General features: G+C 58.3%; 2 protein-coding genes across 2 annotated transcripts; both read right to left on the reverse strand.

Annotated features, from left to right (window-relative positions):
- Nucleotides 1–2,288: 2,288 nt before the first annotated feature.
- On the reverse strand, nucleotides 2,289–4,775 carry PDXP (pyridoxal phosphatase). Its single transcript, XM_064454903.1, has 2 exons — nucleotides 4,133–4,775; nucleotides 2,289–3,847 (listed from the first exon to the last, which is right to left on the reverse strand). Exons 1-2 carry the CDS (start codon nucleotides 4,728–4,730, stop codon nucleotides 3,522–3,524), a joined length of 924 nt encoding a protein of 307 aa, XP_064310973.1. The 5' UTR covers nucleotides 4,731–4,775; the 3' UTR covers nucleotides 2,289–3,521.
- A 445-nt stretch (nucleotides 4,776–5,220) lies between these two features.
- On the reverse strand, nucleotides 5,221–15,578 carry SH3BP1 (SH3 domain binding protein 1). The gene is made up of 18 exons (XM_064454890.1): nucleotides 15,230–15,578; nucleotides 13,301–13,343; nucleotides 12,883–12,987; nucleotides 11,932–12,008; nucleotides 11,524–11,635; nucleotides 11,349–11,425; nucleotides 10,534–10,669; nucleotides 9,813–9,881; nucleotides 9,522–9,612; nucleotides 9,088–9,230; nucleotides 8,890–9,001; nucleotides 8,714–8,795; nucleotides 7,920–8,000; nucleotides 7,700–7,816; nucleotides 7,167–7,264; nucleotides 6,858–6,978; nucleotides 6,575–6,690; nucleotides 5,221–6,091 (listed from the first exon to the last, which is right to left on the reverse strand). Exons 1-18 carry the CDS (start codon nucleotides 15,289–15,291, stop codon nucleotides 5,748–5,750), a joined length of 1,986 nt encoding a protein of 661 aa, XP_064310960.1. The 5' UTR covers nucleotides 15,292–15,578; the 3' UTR covers nucleotides 5,221–5,747.
- Nucleotides 15,579–16,697: the final 1,119 nt, after the last annotated feature.

Here is a 16,697-nt window from a genome sequence, read left to right on the forward strand (position 1 = left end):
CCACTCTCCACAGCCCTGTGCTCCCTGGCAACTGCACTGCTTCCTTGAACACTCAACCTAAGAAGAAAAACTGCTTTAGACAAGAAGAAATCAACCTACCCAGTCAGGAACCATCACTTTTTTCAGTTTTGATAGCAGATATGCTCTGCAACCCCACCAGACCCACCCCATAGGAAACCAAGGCCTGACCCCCATGAGCATCACAGACCCCTTAGTGTCAGTTGTTGAACAGACGTCTGAAGGGCTTGGATGGAGAACTCACTGTCCCTCAGGGACCCTTCCAGTCTAGTTTTTTAACAAGGTCTGCTCACACTCGCCTTCATTACGTGCAGAAGTGATAGTAGCAGAGGGAAGCCACACAAAACCAAAGCTTGCCAGACCTGATGGATCCCCATAGTGCTGCTCTCATCCCCATTCAAAGCAAGAGCAGGCCTGTAGCTAGAGGCAGTGTTTGTCCCTCTGGTTCCATGGCTGGGGAGAGGAAGCATTTACAGAATGCAGGTCACCCCTGCCTGGTGCCCTCAGCTACATGAAGATCCAAGGGAAGGCCACATAAAGCCAATTACCCTTCTGCTCCAAGTCCACCTCTGCTTCACAGCAAAGCCCTCAGGGAGAGGTGCACCAGATCAAAAGAAGTTACATGGTCACAAGAGATAGGGATCAGCCATTGCCTCTGCTGAGCTGAGTTTTCAGCAGCTGTGTGAAAAAGAAAACCTACTCTGGAGGTTCACCATTTGGGATCCAAGGGGCAAACTCCAAAGTCTCTATGGACAGGGTCCAAATGCAGGCTGTTATGATCCGATTAGCTACTGCGTTCACTTCTGCCTCTCAGTGCACCAGCCTGGGAGACCACAGCCTCCAAACTCCCATCTGCTGGTTGGAATTGCTTGAAAAGACAGAGCAAACAAGGCAGAGAACACGAGAAGGACTCATCCTCAAAGCACCCTAGAAAAAAACAAAGAGGGCAACTGCTGGGGATTCTTTTGCTGTGCACCATCTCCTGTGTTATGTGTGTACACACACATAACCAACCCAGCCTATGCGATTTGCAGCCATACTGAGCATTCTCAGCTGTGGCCCCAAGTCCCAACAACAGTGCTCTGAGTTTAAGCCTGATACAAGAACTGAGAGCTCTGAAAAATAAGTCAGGATCTGGGTATCTCTAATTAAGCAGCAGGAGTTAGCAGACACATTAGGTCTTGATCTTGCCTCTGCTTGATGATGTAAGTGTTGGTCAGGCGCTCATTAAGGGAGTGCCAGTCCTCTGGTTGTTTAATTGGAGATGGGGCAGACAAAAGGGAGAGACAGACACTTACAAAGGAGACTGATTAAGATGACAGGCAGTCCTTAGAGAGCTCTTTGGCTGTTCTTTTGTTTTGGAGGGCCATTTCCTAAGTTATTTGAGAAGGGAAGACACTCAGCACCTGGAATTATCCTAGAACCAGTAAGCTGCATATAGTTCTACCATGTGTGCTGACAGAGCACTTATACTGAAGCTGGTTATTCAGCTGAACAGTTGATCGCTCAAGTGGGAGATGTAATGCTTGGTTACCACCAACAGCCATTAAAGGGGTCAAAGGATTTGGCTCCTGTATGAGCAAGGGAGGCAAAGTACCTTCAAGTGATTTCAAATGCTTTTCTTACCCAATCTGTTTTTCCCTCCAGCCTGGGACAACAGCCAAACTCAGGGAGAGGACACAGGGCATGGCAAGCTACAGTCTGGAGAAGGTCACCTCCAGGGATACAGTTATGCCCACCTCCCCTTCACCCAAAGCCTAGCATAGTCAGAAGGGCCACAGCAAAACCTTACCTGGGCAGTTCTCAGCCCTCTGCAAGCCAGATGCGGGTGACAGATTGCACCTCACCCCTAGCCCTAGCAGAGCAGGACACCACTGTGGCTGGGTCCACCTGACTAGCAGTGGCAGACTTCAGGCACAGCACAAGAAGTCACTGTTCCCTAGTGGGGAATCACCTGTGCTGTGAAATGCAAAGGCAGTTGGCAAAGATTGCATCGCTCACTGCTCCAATTCACCTGGCTGGACCCCACGCCCTATGCCAGAACCCCACCGGCCACCTCCACCCTCAACTCCAGTTCTGAGACCCCAGTAAGAGACAGCAGCACACAGACACTGTCCACAAGACATTGTCCATCCCTCTTTTGTCTACCCAGCAGCACCCCCTTGAGTGAGGAAAGGTCTTGGACATCCTCAACTTCAAGGGCTCAAAGATATGCAGGCTGTTGTCATCTTGATGGGACCACAGGCAAAAAAAAAAAAAAAAGGAGGCCGTTTCCAGCCTACGCTCACACTTTATTATATACAGAGACATGGTGAGTGTAAGAACATCAACATGGGACATGGACAGTAAAGGAGGCCCAAAGGCACTGCCCCCTGTCCCCTTGGTGCAACCAGTCAGCATAGTTTATACAAATAATACGGTATTTGAACAATAAATAAGTTTGATAAATAAGATCAAGAAATTAAAAAAAAAAAACCATAGAAAGACAAAGCAGCAAGGAATGATTCTGAGGGCTGTGACACATTCACAGCAGTGACAATACCACCACCACCTCACCTGCACGCCAGCAGCTGGAGCACAGATCCCCATCAGCCCTTTTCTCTCACCGTACTATGGCAAAATCCACTGAGGAGGGGAAACCGGGGAGAGTCATACAGTTCACTACTGCTGTGCTGTCGTGGTCTAGGAGCCCTCTCTCCTTCACAAGCCCATTTGGAAAGGGTGCTTGAAAACAAGGTACACCCCCAGACCCACTGTGCAGAGTCATAGCTTGCCTGTTTGGCACAAAAAAATACCAACCCTCCAACCAGTCTTTTCCCCTTTATATAGTCCTTCAGATGGACACTGGCACACTTATTAACTGAGTTGGGGCAGGAGATGGTGAGGGAAACCTCTCTAAGGAACAGGGGAGAGAAGAGATGAGGCGATGCTCCCTTTCACTTGTGGGAAGCAGTGGTGCTCTTTCACCACTCCAGAGCTCTGGCACGCTCCTTCCACACACCCTGGCACCGATGGAGCCTGGGTGGGTGACAACACCAGCCAGTCCCCCTGCAAGGAGGGGGTTACCCACAAGGACTGCAGGGATGCAGCTCAGAAGTCGAGAGTTACGAGTGAAGGGACAGCAGTAAAAGGCCGCCGCTGGTTATCTAAGAGAAAAATAATAAGACAGCCAGTCCCTAATCCCTGCAGGGGGAGAGGCCACATAGATACACTGTTTTGAACCCCCTGTCGGCCTCAAGGCCTCCAGTTCTCTCCCAGAGATGCTGGCAGCTGGCATATGAGGGAAAGAAGGACTCGGTCCATAGATAGCTCTCAGCAGAAAGGGGACAACTTGAGCCCTGTCCCTTCCTGCCACCTCCCACCCCTCCATTTTGCCCCCACAGAAGGGCTTTGGAATGTGATGAAATCAGGAATCGAGGGAATAGGGCAGTGAGAGAGAAATGGGAACAGATGGATATCTGGGATGGGGAACCCAACCCCTCTGCCCTCACACGTACAGACTGCTACTCATCTAGGCCCGGTATCAAGTCTGCAATGCTGTCCACATAGTAATTGGGCACCAGATCCTTGGCAGCAGCGCTGTCGCTGGCCATGTAGGCCTGTGCCTCTTCCAGGCGGGAGACACCCGTCAGGGTGAGGATGGTGGAGAGGCCGCAGTTCTTGCCGAAGAGGATATCTGTCTCCAGACGGTCTCCCACCATGAGGGTGCGGGACGGGTCAACACCAAACCGCTCCACGATGCAATCAAACATGTAGGTGTTCGGCTTCCCCACCACCAGCGCCTTGCGGCCCGAAGCGGTTTCCACCGCGGCTGTGAGGCTGCCAGTCCCTGGAGTGGGAGGGGGAAGGAGGAGAAAATGAAGAAGCTCTGGGCTAACGGGGTGCTGGCTGCGGGCAGCTCAGCACCCTGCGTCCCGCCGAAGGACGAGCAAGCGGGGTGCTGGCAACACGGCTTCGGGAGCTGGCAGGGAGGCGTGAGGGCAGCCCTGCCCGTCCCGATGCTCAAGGGAAGCACATCGCCCATGCTTAGGACGGCCAACTGCAACCGAGGCCGACCCCGCCGCCAGCACCCCCGCACCCCCCGGGGCAGCAGGGGACGGGGCCGCGGGCTCACCGGGGGTGCGCTGGCCGTCGCTGAGCGGGTGCCAGGGGTCGGGGTCGGTGGCCACCAGGAGGCACTGCGGGTCGCGCAGGTAGCCGCAGGCCTGCGCCAGCTTAGCGAAGGTGAATTGATCGTCGTAGCCCACCAGGACGGCCCGCACCGGTTCGGCGGGGCCGGGGGCGGGCTCGCCCTCGCCCGCCAGGCGCAGGCCGGCGTCCCGCACCTCGCCCCGCAGCCCCTCGCCGCCCAGCACGAAGACGCGGCCGCCCGCGTTCCCGTTCCCCTCGCCGCCGCCGCCGCCGCCACCGAGGAGGCGCTGGCGGAGGAAAAGCGCGGAGCAGAGCGCGGAGCTGAAGACGTGCTCGGCGCGGACGCCGCGGAAGCCCAGGCGGCTGAAGCGCCGCTCCAGCTCGGCCACGGAGCGGCGGCTGTTGTTGCTGACGAAGAGGGCGGCCTTGCCGCTGCGCCGCAGCCGTTCCAGCAGCTCGGGGGCGCCGGGAACGGCGCGTTCGCCCGCCCACAAAACGCCATCGCAGTCGAAGAGCAACCCCTGCGCCGGGCCCAGCACCTCCCGCAGCCCCGCGCCGCTCAGCCGCCGGCAGCTCGCCATGCCGCCGCCGCTGCAGCCCGGCCGCCGCGTCCCGCCCCCGCGTCCCGCCTCGCCAATCACCGCCCCCCGCCCGCCGGCCGCCACCAATGGGAAGCGGGGAGCGTGGCGAGCGGCAGCCGCGCTGCCCTGTCGCCCTCGAGGAGAAGAGGCGGGGCCGAGCGGCAGGAGGCCGGCTCCCGAAGTGACAGCCGCGCAGCCCTGTTGGCTGCTGAGGGAGGCGGTGAGGAGGCGGGACAGACCTTGAGCGCGCTTGTCGATTGGCTAAAGCCACCGCCTCCCTCGGGTGGAGGCGCGGCGCCAGGGCGCCCCCTGCTGCCGGGCGGGGCCTGCGGGCGGCGGAGCCGCCATTGCCGCTCGGCGCCGTGTCTCCGCCCATCGGGGCGGCCGGATGCCCTCCGGTCCTCTCGCCCCGGGGCTGAGGCGTGCCGCGCCGCATTGCCGTCCGCTTTCCTCCGCCCGGCTGCAGCCAGCTTGCGACTGTGACACCAGCTCTTTAAATAATTTAGTTGCAATATATATCTCTCTGTCTGTCCTTGTGTACCTGGGGCAATGCGTTGTAAGGCAAAATGGGGCACAAGGGGCTGGGATCGCAGCTGGGTGCCCGCAAATGGCCCCACGCTGGCCCAATAACTTTAGGCAGTGCCTGTGAGCCTCACCCCCTCCCGCCCCTGGGGAACAGGGGGACCCCTGCGGGGACCCGAGGCGGGTGGCTCACCTGGGATCGGGGGATCCTCGGTGGGGAGCTGGATCCCTTAGGGGTGGCAGGGCCTGGAGCCCAACGCGGCTCCCTGGCAGGGACAGGGTGCTGCAGGGGGAAGGCTCTGTGGAGATGGGAGAGCAAGGGGAGGCGGGCGGGGTGTCCCCAATGGCATGAACCAAGGGAGCAGGATGGAGGAGCTGGAGGGGGGTGCTGTCCGTCAGGATACCCGGGTGTTTCCACAGTGCCTGCTGGGTCCCCGAGGGACACCGGACTCCATCTCCACGGCCCCGAGGTGTCCCGACGTCTCCCCACCCTGCTCAGTTCTCCGTGGGCTGTCCTGCAGGCGGCGATGTGGCCAGGGGGCTCCTTCTTTCCGCAGGCAATGGCTGCCCCTCATCCACGGCTCCAGGGGCACAGTCCGTGTCACCCTCACCGGCGGGAGGCCTTGGGGACAACGGGGCATCTTGGATGTGGCGGGGTGCTGGCTGCGGGGGGAGTGGCGGCGGGACGGAGGGGGCTCGGCTGGGCACCCCGGCCATCCGCCGTGGCCGGGCTTTGGGGCTGGCTGCATGCTCGGGGGCTGCCGGGGCAGGAGCCGTGCTCCGGGGCTGGGCCACAGGCGGTGGCGGCATCATGGGTCGGGCTGGAGCTGGGCGCTTGCCTGGAAGGAAAGCTGGGGTGGGTTGGGGCCCCTTCCACTGGGGTCTTTCCCGGGTCAGAGGGGGCTGTGGTGCTGGCCACAGGTCAAGCAGGAGGCTGCAGGCAGGTTGGCAGACAAGCTGCCCCTTGCCTGGTTCCCATTGCTGGAGACCCAAGCGCGTTACAGCTTTTGGGGGCTTTTCCCACCCCATTCCCTTCACAAGGAGCATTGAGCTTTGACACTTCTTTACAGGGAGGGTTCGCCCCCATACTGAAGGACCAGCCACATCTGCCCCTGCAGTCCCACCTTAGCTGTGGTTGGAGCATGCAATGAGGGGCCAGATCCTGGCTATGCTGCCTCTGCCAGAGGCCCTTCCTCTCATTTGGTGGCAGGGACATCCCCAAAACCCTTTCTCATGGGGAACAGCGGGGTGAAGGCAAACCAGAGGAAGTGGCACTGGGAGCTGTCACCTCCCAAGCACTGTGCCATCTGGGGCACCCTAACCTTTGCGGGTGGTGTCGTCAGTTGTCTGCAGAGTGGGTGGCCCCGTGGCTTCAGGAGACGGTCTGGTCACTGATGGGTGTGCTGGCTGGGACCTGGCCTCAGGGTCCCTCGAGGTACTGTGCAGAGAACAGGGCAAGTCAGGCTTTGGTTGGACATGGCGGTCCTGGCTGTGAGGCACCTTGCATCCATCTGGCAAGGATATGGCCTGTGGCATGGGTTGGGATGAAAGGAGGACATGGGGAGAGCTGGGACAGCCAGAGCCGCCTGCTCCTGCTGGACTTACGCCTCTCCATCTGGGAGAGTTGGGGTGCTGGCCAGAGGTGATGGCTCTTCCACTGGGGTGGCTTTGCCAAGTTCGCTGCTTGTGGGTGGTGTGAACATGCCCGAGACGTTGAAATCTACCTCTGGGTGGAAAGCAAGGAGGAGACCCTGCAAGGGAGTGCTTGCCGTGCAGAGCTTCCCCTGGTGACCCCACGGTGGGGAACCAGAGCAGCCTCCCACTTCCCTCGTCCTGGGGATGGAGAAATCTCACTTTCCCTTCCTCCCCCCTTCACTCTCTGCTGCAGCCCCCTGAGTGAAGCCCTGGCCCTACCTCCAGGGAAGAGAGTGTCCGCGTTCTGGATGAGGGCTTCCACCACGCCCACCACCTGGATGGAGGAGACGGAGGCCAAGTCCAGTTGCACAGCATCTCTGAGAGACAGAGGTGGGAGAGATCAGAAAAGGGTTTTGGGGGAATTAACCCTTTTGGTATTCATTCCTGAGGGGGCAGAGCCCAAAGGGGACACATCCCAGCCAAGAGGGGGTGGTAGGGTGGGAGGTGGGTCTTGTTTCCTGTCCTGGAAACCCTAGTTTGGTGTTGGAGGCCAACGGTGTTGGAGGCCATCCATGTCACAAGTGCTCTGGGTCTCAGACTCTTCCTTTGCTACTTTGCAGAGCGGCTAAGTGGACATGTGCTTGGTGAGGGGGCGTGCTGCCATGGGAGTGCATTGACAAGGGACGGGACTTGAGGATGGAAGAGGCACAGGTGCTTTAGACCAGCCTGAAGGCTGCAGAATCAGCCTTTCCCGTGGTGTTAGTGCTCAAAGCACCCTGAGCTTCTTCCCACCCCTCTGAGCCAGGACTTACCCTGTGCTCTGCTGCGTCCACAGCAGGTTGGGGCCCAGCACAATGGCAATGTTGCTGGGGGTCATTTTATTCAGCTCCTGGTGTTCGGCCAGCTTGGCTAAAAATTTGATCAAATACCTGTGGGATAAAAGGAGGGCAAAGGGGTAGTAAGTACGGATTCAGGGAGGGAAGAGCTGCCCCCAGTGACTGGGGCCGATGAAGCCCTATCCCTGTAAAACACCTCAGATTGTTGTAGCTCTCCCGGGGCAGGCGGCTGCAGGTATCTTTCAGGCTCTGTACACGGCCATCAACATCCTTTAAACTGCAAGAGAGAAGAGGGAGGAGCAGAGATCTCAGCCCACTCCCTATGGCAGAAAGGGACATGGTGTGCAAGGGAGGAAGGCCAGTGTCAGCTGCGCCATGTGGGGATGGAGATGCCCTGCTGCTGCCTTTACTGGGCAGCAGAGCCAGGCATCGGCAAAATTGCACCCCAAAGGCTCAAAGGGATTTAATATGATGTAAGTGTAGCTTGCAGGTAGGCCTGGGGGCGAGCACTGCCTTGCCACAATCAACAATCATGACTATGGGGGTCAACGGCACTGAGCTGAGGGGTCAATGGCACTGAGATGATCCCTTAGAAAGATGCTTTGCCCATTTCCCCAGGCTTTTTGCTGTGCCACCTTTGCTACCTCTTCTACCCTGAAAGCAAGAAGGCAAACTGGGCTGGTGGGCCGGTGAGATGGGGCTCACACCATTGAGACCAAGTGGGTCTTCATAGACTAAGCTCTTCCTGCAATAAAAAAGGCTGCAGCCTTTCCTCTCACCCTGCCATGTTTTTTATTGCTGTTCTCTGAGATTTTGGGCAATCTGGATTTCTGCCGCGCATTGGACGGGCCAGGTGCTGCATTCTTGTCTCCTCAATGTGGCAAACAAGGATGAGCAGCCCTCCTCTGAGTGCTGGGGGGGACAGAGGGAGGGTGGCAGAAGGGCTTTTTGAGCCCCACCAGGCTTTTCTGCCCCAACGCCCGGACCCACCTGGCCACGTTGACCCATTCGTTGTAGAGCTCGAAGGTCATCAAAGGCTGGGGCAGCTCCCTCAGGTAGGATTTCAGTGCACCTGGGAGGGGAGGGGGAGTGGCGGGGGTGATGGTGGTTGGGGGGAAGCAGGAACTGCCTGATTGTGTCCCCCATCCTGCCTTGCTGGTACCCACCGGCCACAGCATGGGGGTCCGAGTAAAACTCCTCCAGGGCGTTGGAGCCGCTGGCCAAGCTGCTCTTCAGCTTCCTCAGCACGGAGGCGCCTGCTGCTAGCCGGAAGAGTCCCTAGGGATGGGGTGAAGAGGGAAGGGATGCAGCAGGCTGTATTTTGGGAAGGAAAGGGTGGCAGGGGGGTCAAGAGCACTGCCTACCTCCTCCCTCATGCCGGAGGCCAATAGCATCATGACACAGGCTTCAATGGGCAGTGCAATCTCCCGGCCCAAGCTCTTGAGGTGCATCTCTAGGGGCACACCATAGTACCCTGCCACTGGGGTCTCTGCTGCAAAGGTGGGGTCTGGAAGAGGGAGATGAATGTCGGGAGGGATGGTGGCTGCTGGGGCCATCTAGCATCCAACCATGCCAACATCTTGCTTCAAGCCAGGGCTGGCTGGGTGGAAGCAGAGGCAAGGCAGGCAGCATCCCCAGCATGCCTTGGGCTGCTGTCCCCACCCCACCAGCCCAATGTGGGAGGCAGCAGCAGGCACAGGGAGGGAAAACCCGCCTTTCCCAGCCTCACTAGCCATGCTTCCATTCCCCCAGGCTCAGCTGCAGCTCTCCCCAGGCTGTATGGAAAGCCGGCAGGTACCTGTCTGGCTGTGGCTTTCCTTCAGCTCCGCCAGAGCCGAGTCCAGCGATCCCAGGGACTGCCGGTGGTACTGGGCTTGGATTTCCAAAAGCTGCCAGACAGGGAACATGCAAACAGCACAGTTCATCACTGGTCCCTCTTGGAGATGCCCCCATCCCCAGGACATTGCACCCACATGGAGACAGGGTGAAGGGGGAGCTGCAAGGGGAACCTCCCAGGGTTTGTGGGACCATGGCTATAGTGAGGGGTAGAGGGCAAACTGGAGATGGAGGAGTGTCAGAGAGGACTTACTCTGATGAAGTAGCTGGCGTAGCTGTCCTCTTTGGTGGAGAAGTGGTAGAGGTCAGCCATGTACTCATCCTGGGGAGACACAGAGAAGAGCAACCTTCCACCTCCTACCAGCCATCCAAGGAGGAGGGAATGTCTTCACAAAGCCCTGTCTGGGCCATGAGTCACCCAGACAGGGTCTCTGGGGTGCAGTGGGGAGATAGGCTGGGACCGTGTGGGGATTCCTCCTTGCGCCCATCACTTGCACTTGGGTAGCTCAGCAACCTGCCCTACGATCAGGGTCCTGGCACAAGAGGCTCAGGGACAAGAGGTTCCTGCAATTCCAGCTCCAGCACACCCATTGGATCTGCCAGACAAGGTGCCAGGCTTCTCATAGAAACAGGGCAGAAGTGGAGAACGCTGTTGTGAAAGACCTCTGCCACCCAGCACAGACCCCAGCTTGGCTAGCTCCCAGCCTGAGGGACCCCATAAGCTCCCTGCTCTAGCCCCTGGAGCTTTCTCTCTGCAGCAGCTTGTGCTTTGAACCCTTTATTCTTTTTCTTCCCTGGGCTTGGGGCATCTCCCTATTTCTGCTCCTCAAGGGACCAGTTTGCTTGCAGAGGGCAGGACGTGCCAGCTGGCTGCATCTGTCTTGGCGTAGGGTCACCTCAGGTGGAGCTGCTGGAGGGGAGCAGGTCTCCAGCCCTGGAGCTGCCCCATGGAGGAGAGTTAGTGATGTTCTCACCTTGCACTGCTCCACCTTCCTCTTCACCTCTTCCTCCTCTTCCTTCAAGATCTCCAGTTTGTTGGCAGCAGAAGAAGCTCCGGGGCCAGCGCCAGCACCAGAATTGTTACTGGAGCTCTTGGCAGCTTGGTTCAGCCTTTGGGGTAGGTAAGAAAGAGGCACAGCTTCAGCACCAGGGTTGTGGGGTGGGACGGGTTTGCAGAAGGCGTACAGGGACCATGAGGGGGACGGCATGTCACAGTACTGCCCTGTGGTGGCTATCCTAGGCCAGCACCTCTCACTTCCCTCCCCCAGAGGACTACACTGCCACACCAAGGGGTGCAACTTGGTCAAGATGGGGAGCACTCAGCACAGCTGCCTGAAACACTCAGGGTATGTAGGACCCTTCCCAAGCCCTGTTCCTGAGATGTTCCCTTGTCTCCATCCTCCAGCCAAAGGGAGTGCAGTGTGGAAACGAGCCAGCGGCAACCCATGGCTGCCCCACTCTCCCAGAGAAACCCATCATGGAACGGGCTACCCCGCAAAAGTCAGAGTGGGGTGATCTCAGAGGCACCGAGGAGCACCAGGGCACTTTGCTGCCTTTTGCAATAGCACGGCCCTTCCCTCCTGTGCCACGGAGCCAGTGGCTCAGCCCAGGGTGGGATTCACCCACAGAGAGGGGCTGGCAGCACTCCCAAAGAGCTGTTGCCACTTTGACTTCACCTCCAGCCTTGGGAAATTTGCTCCCCAGGACAGTCATCTTCCTCTCTCCCCCAACCTGGCTGGGGGCTGTGCCCCATGTGCCCTGGCCCCCCCAGCCATGGTGTGCCCCATACCGGCTCTTGATGTTGTTCCAGTCAGAGATCAACTTCTGAAGGGTCTTCTTGCGCTTCAGGATGATGGGAAGCTCCTCCTGTGGGAGAGAGGGACCAGAGGGACTTGCAGAGGCCTGGGGACACGAGAAGGGGAAGTGGGATGGGATAGTGGAGCCGGCAGGGCAGCCAGGGCTACCTCGCTGAGTTTATTGAGTGGCTGCAGGACATCGCGCTCCAGGGTGATCTCAAACTCAGCTAGGATTTTGGCCAGCAAGCTTTGTATGCAGCAGCCCATCTCCAGGGCTTTTCTGTGTGGGAGACAGAGATGAAATGACTGCAGGCTGGAGCTACGCCACCCTCTGACCCAACATCCTCCACCATACCCATACCCACATGGGACCCTGAGCCAGCCCCTGGCCCCCTCTGCAATTGGAGGCTGAAGGCACTGGCTGTTCCTCCTCCCCCTGCAACACAAATGTTTGCTCTGAGGACAGGGTTTGACTGCTCAGCTTAGCCATGGGAGCCCCTGAGCCAAGACAGTGGCTCTGGCAGGGTCTGGCATCTTTCAGGGTTGCCCCATGCCCTTTATCCCACCGGCACTTACCCGAGGCTGGACTCTGTGTCCAGTTCTTTGAAGCTCTCAGCCATCGTCGTGGACAGAGCCATCAAGGGCAGCTTCTTCTGCACAGAGCCAATGTTTCGGGAAAGGGGTGGTAAGCTGGCATGTGACAGCTCTCCCCCCATGAAGCATGCCACATGGCATGGGAGCAGGTGGCCAAACCCTGCACTGGGTCCCCACATCCTTCCCTGGCACACTCAGCCCTGTTGGCCCTGGGGCTGAGGAGGGGCCCTCTTGATGTCCCTTCAGCCAAAGCCAGGATCCAGTTAGCTAAATATGGCACCGAGGCTCCATAGGTGGTTAGAAAACCTCAGCCTTCTCTAAAATAGTCCCCTGTGGTGGACTGTGACACTGATGAAGACTGTCACCCAGCCCAGCCCTGCCACGGCTTCAAATGTGTAGAGCAGTTTAATCACGGAGAATAATTAAGCCAAGCTGGGGCTTGTCAGGCCTCCAAGAAGAGAGGAGCCCACAGTATCATGGGGAGACTAATGAAAGTGCAGGAGGATTCACTGTTTGCTTCCCAGATGAGGGCTGGTGAGCACCAGCCAGGAAGAGGGTGGCAGGTTCAAACCAAGGAGGAGGAAGTGGCGGCACCGCTGTGCCTAGCCGTGCTCTTGGTGCTCCTCACCACAGGGCACTGTGGGTGCCAGAGGTTCACAGTGGTTCAGGAAGGGACATGGACAACAGGGCTTTGGAGGGTTATTCAATGCAAAAATGCCATCTCTGTCCCAGGAGGCCTGAAGTTAGTGATGGCTGAGAGGGTTGTCCTGCTCTGCTCTACCCTGCCACTGCTGGAGATGGGACCCTGGCTGGGCTTTGAGCCACCCTTTGGCAAAGCTGGCAAATCCTGCAAAGCAGGTGCCAGACATCCCTTTTGCTGGCAGGGGACAGAGCCAGGGCGAGCGCAGGCTGTGGAGGGACAACTCCACTCACCACTCGCTTGTCCATCTCGGAGCCACATTGCCCCTGCAGGCAGGCTTGGAGCCTCTTGGACACACTGTGAGCTGCTCGCTTCGCTGGCTCGATCCTCTGCTCGATCTGAGGGTGGAAAGGTGGGACTGGAGAAGCTGTTTTGCCAACTGTGGGTGCCCGAGGCCATCTCCCCACCACCCAGCTCTGGGCGTGAGTTAGCCTGCGCAGCATCCCACTGCAGCCCAGAGCAACTGGGTAAGCCCTTTCCCGTGGCAGGAGCCTGCCATTCCCTTAATGCTGTGGTCCTGCAGTCACGCTCTGGCACGCTGGCAGGTCCCAGCCCCATGACTTGGACGTGCAAATCACAGGCAGGATCAGAGCAGGTTCCCACGCGCAGGCACAAGCAGGCGCATGCCTGCCGGCCCAGCCCGTGCCCTACCTGCAGCAAATCTTCCGGCAGGAGCTCGGTTGCTTCTTGGGCTCTGCGGAAGAAGGAGAAAGAGCCACCAGCAGATGTGGGTGACCTCCACCCAGCCTCCTTGGGAAGGCAAGTCTTTATGCATCCCACCTGTCCCTCTTTGTGCTCCGGGGAGCAGGAGACTCTGGCTATGGCCTGGACCATCGTACACAAGGCTATGGGCAGAATGAACTCGGGGAGGTGAAAACAGCAGGAGCAGGGCAAGGCAGGCAGCTCTGCTGGCTGGTGGACACCCCATCAGACAGGGATTCCAGTTCAGAGCACCACAGTCAAAACATCCAAATGTGGCCTGTTTTTTGGAGACAGGGTGCCTAGCGGGGCCATTGCAAGGGTGGGATGTTTGCTGGTGAAACATTCTACCCCTGCCTGCCTGCCCCCCTCCCCCATAAAGGCAAATCGAGGGCAGTGCTGTTGGAGCCTGGCATGCATCTTTGCAGGCCAGGGTGGCTGGAAGGTGTAGGGCCACCGGTGCTGGAGCAGTGATATCTTTGCAGTCAGGCTGGGGACTGAGACCAACACCAGCCCCTTCAGAAATGCCTACATAAAACCAGCTTTCTGATCAGTTTTGCAGCAGGTACTAGGAGCAAATCTGGCAAAGGAAACTTCTGGTTTGCAGCAAATTCTGCTCAAAACCAAAACCAAACCTAGCTGCGATCACGACCAAACCTCCTTGATATCTCCCATAGAGGAAACCTCGCTTCACAGACCACTGCCATTGCTACACCCTGGGGACCCTGTTTGCTTTCCCTCTGCTGCTGCTGCTTTTTCCCCAGTTCGTGTTTCTCTCTTTTCACCACCCGCCAGAGCAGACGTGGGACGAGGCCGTGGAGCTGCAGGAAATGGGCTTGGTTGAAGGCAAGCAAAATCACGTGAGATAGCAGCCCACAGAAGAGAGGTTCTGCAGTGAGTAAAAAGCTTGCTCTTGGACTGCGTGAGTTGCTTGAGACCTCCTGCCTGCCCAGCATTAAATGAAAGGGAGGTGCATCCAACATGAGATGAGACATTCTGAGGGAGGAGGGATAGGAAAAGGCATCATGTTCCCCTCTGGGGAAGGGATGAAAGAAGAGCAAGAGAATACCAGGGTGTAGTTGCTGCTTCCCTGTGGCCGGTCTGCTGGGCTGGCTGAAGGACCTCAGTGGTCCAGGGGACATGGTTGGTCCCACTCAGCCTCCCAGTGCTGGGGAATATGCGGAGGTGGCTGTAGGAAAGAGGGAGCGAGGGGGCTGGGAAGGGAGGGCCCAGTCCTGTAATTTCAGTTCTGGGTTTTGCAAGGGGAGAGCTTTGGAAAGCCAAAGAGAAAAATAAGGAAGCAGCAGAGGTAGGATGGGGCCAGAGGGATTTGTGTGAAGCTGTAAGTCCTCCATGGGTCCTTCAAGGATCCCCAGTCCTCTCCTCGAAGGGTGTCCTGGGACACCCGTACTGCTGGGTCGGCTAGAGCTGTGCAGGGTGTCTGGCTCCTGTGGGGCATCCCAGCCTCAGCAGGGAAGGCAGGTCCCAGCTCCTAACACCCTCTGGTCACTGCGCAGCCAAGGGCATGTGTCTGAAAGGTCCCTCCCCATCGCCCTCACATCCTGGGGGAGCCAAACTCAAGAATGGCTCATTTCCAGGCGGATGCAGCATCTGTGGGCCCTGGGAGATGTAGCCAAGCTTGGGGATCACGTCCCTGCTGAGCAGCACCAGTGCAGCTCTCTTGCTGTCCTGCAGGCACCAGTGAGCCACAGCCCCTTGGCTTACACTGAAGATGCTGTAAACCTGGGGTTGTTTCCCCCTTTCCCCTTTTTCCTGGCCACTGGCCCTGGGAGGTCACTCCAGCCCTGGTACAAGCCCTCCAGAACCTGCATCCTCCCAGCCCTCCCACCCCTCTGGCACAGGTAGCGGAGAAGTCCTTACCGGCTGGTGATGTTGGGATGGGACAGCTGCTGCCGCATCCTATTGAACTGCCTCTTCATCATCCTGATTGCTGGGAAGAGACCACAAGAGCCGCTCCGCTTGGCTGTACCCACTTAGCACCCCTTGGCAACACTTGGCATTGGACACCAGCAGCCGCTTGGCTTCCCGAAGCCAATCTGCCCCTTACTTTTTTTTCCCTGAGAGCCTCTCCCTCCTTACTCCTCTCCTTCCTCCTTCCCTCGTTCACCCTTTTTCTGTTTCCCTAGCTGGTCCCCTCCCCCGTCCCTCCCTGGGGATGCCCTGCCTGCTTTCTCTTCCCCTCCCTTGGACTCCCTTCTCTTTCTCCCTCTCTTTTTCTAAGCTTCCTTCCTCCTCTGGCCACCCCTCTGCTGCAGATCAGGTAAGAGCTGTTCAGGGCTCCAGCTCCGCTCTGTGTTCCTGTCACCACCCCACAAGTATAAATAACTTCAGCCCAGCCTTAAAGGGGAAATATTATTACAGCAAGCACGTAACAAGGCAGGACAAGCACACGCCACTGACGAGCCCAAGCAAAGGGCCCACGCTCTGTTTCTTGCTCTCTGTCTCAGCTGGGGTGGTTTCCCCCGCTCTTGCCTTGCCCACCACCAGCTGCGCTGCAGGGCAGCCCATGGCTGTTCCAGCTGGCTGTGCAGCGCATACGCGGTGCCTGATGTACACCCTGCCCTTCCTGGTCACCCAACCTCTGCTAACACCCCTTGGGCACCTCTCCGTGCTTGTGGGTGCAGCTCCAACCTCTTTCCCCCTGTGACACATCCCTCTTGTTGGGACAAAAGCAGGAGGGCAAGCAACAAAGCCACCCCTGCGACCCCTTCCATGCCCCCACCTGCTTTTCCTCCCTGCTGTTGCTGAGGCCCTCCAGAGCCACCACAAAGCTGCGGCAAGGGCTGTTGCCTCGTACCCTGGGGAGGCCCCCTTCTTCCTCCCTGCTCCCCTGCTGCTGGCAGGGCTCTTGTAAGCAGGGTGGCTGGGCCAGGCGCAGAGCAGCAGCGCCTGTGCACAGTTGCACGGAGACCACAAACTCCCAGTTCCCAGGCTCGGGTGCTGCCTGCTCTCTGCAGAGTTGCACCAGGGCTCAGCTCAGGTTTTTTTTTTTTTGTCTAAAAACATCCCCATCACACCACCACCGCCTTTGCTCCTGGCTTTACTAGATGTAAACCTTGCCTTATCTCTGGGCTACCTGCAGCTGGGACTTTCCTCCTTCTGCACTAAATAAGAGGTTGCTGTCAGCCGGGTTACGTGGCTGGCAAAGGAACTAGCACCAGCGCCCAGACGGGAAGCGGTCAGCTTGTGGGCAGATGAGACAAGCAGCAAAGGAAAAGCAGGCGGAAGGGCCACTCCACCTGTGCCCCAAAGCCTGAGGAGCAGTAATTTGGGGGCTGCCATGCTCTGCTGTTTCTTGGTGGTGATGCAAGCCTCCAGTGAGTGTGTA

Source organism: Phalacrocorax carbo, chromosome 1 (assembly GCF_963921805.1).
Source record: "Phalacrocorax carbo chromosome 1, bPhaCar2.1, whole genome shotgun sequence".
Lineage (NCBI taxonomy): Eukaryota > Metazoa > Chordata > Aves > Suliformes > Phalacrocoracidae > Phalacrocorax > Phalacrocorax carbo.

Excerpts from the sequence above, each read along its gene's own strand:
- PDXP (XM_064454903.1), bottom strand. The coding sequence starts at position 4,730 with ATGGCGAGCTGCCGGCGGCTGAGCGGCGCGGGGCTGCGGGAGGTGCTG. Across the intron at positions 3,848-4,132 it reads CGACGGCCAGCGCACCCCCG|GGACTGGCAGCCTCACAGCC; the intron begins GTGAGCCCGCGG and ends CTCCCACTCCAG.
- SH3BP1 (XM_064454890.1), bottom strand. The coding sequence starts at position 15,291 with ATGATGAAGAGGCAGTTCAATAGGATGCGGCAGCAGCTGTCCCATCCC. Across the intron at positions 11,636-11,931 it reads GACACAGAGTCCAGCCTCGG|AAAAGCCCTGGAGATGGGCT; the intron begins GTAAGTGCCGGT and ends TCTCCCACACAG. Across the intron at positions 8,796-8,889 it reads GGACCCCCATGCTGTGGCCG|GTGCACTGAAATCCTACCTG; the intron begins GTGGGTACCAGC and ends CTCCCCTCCCAG.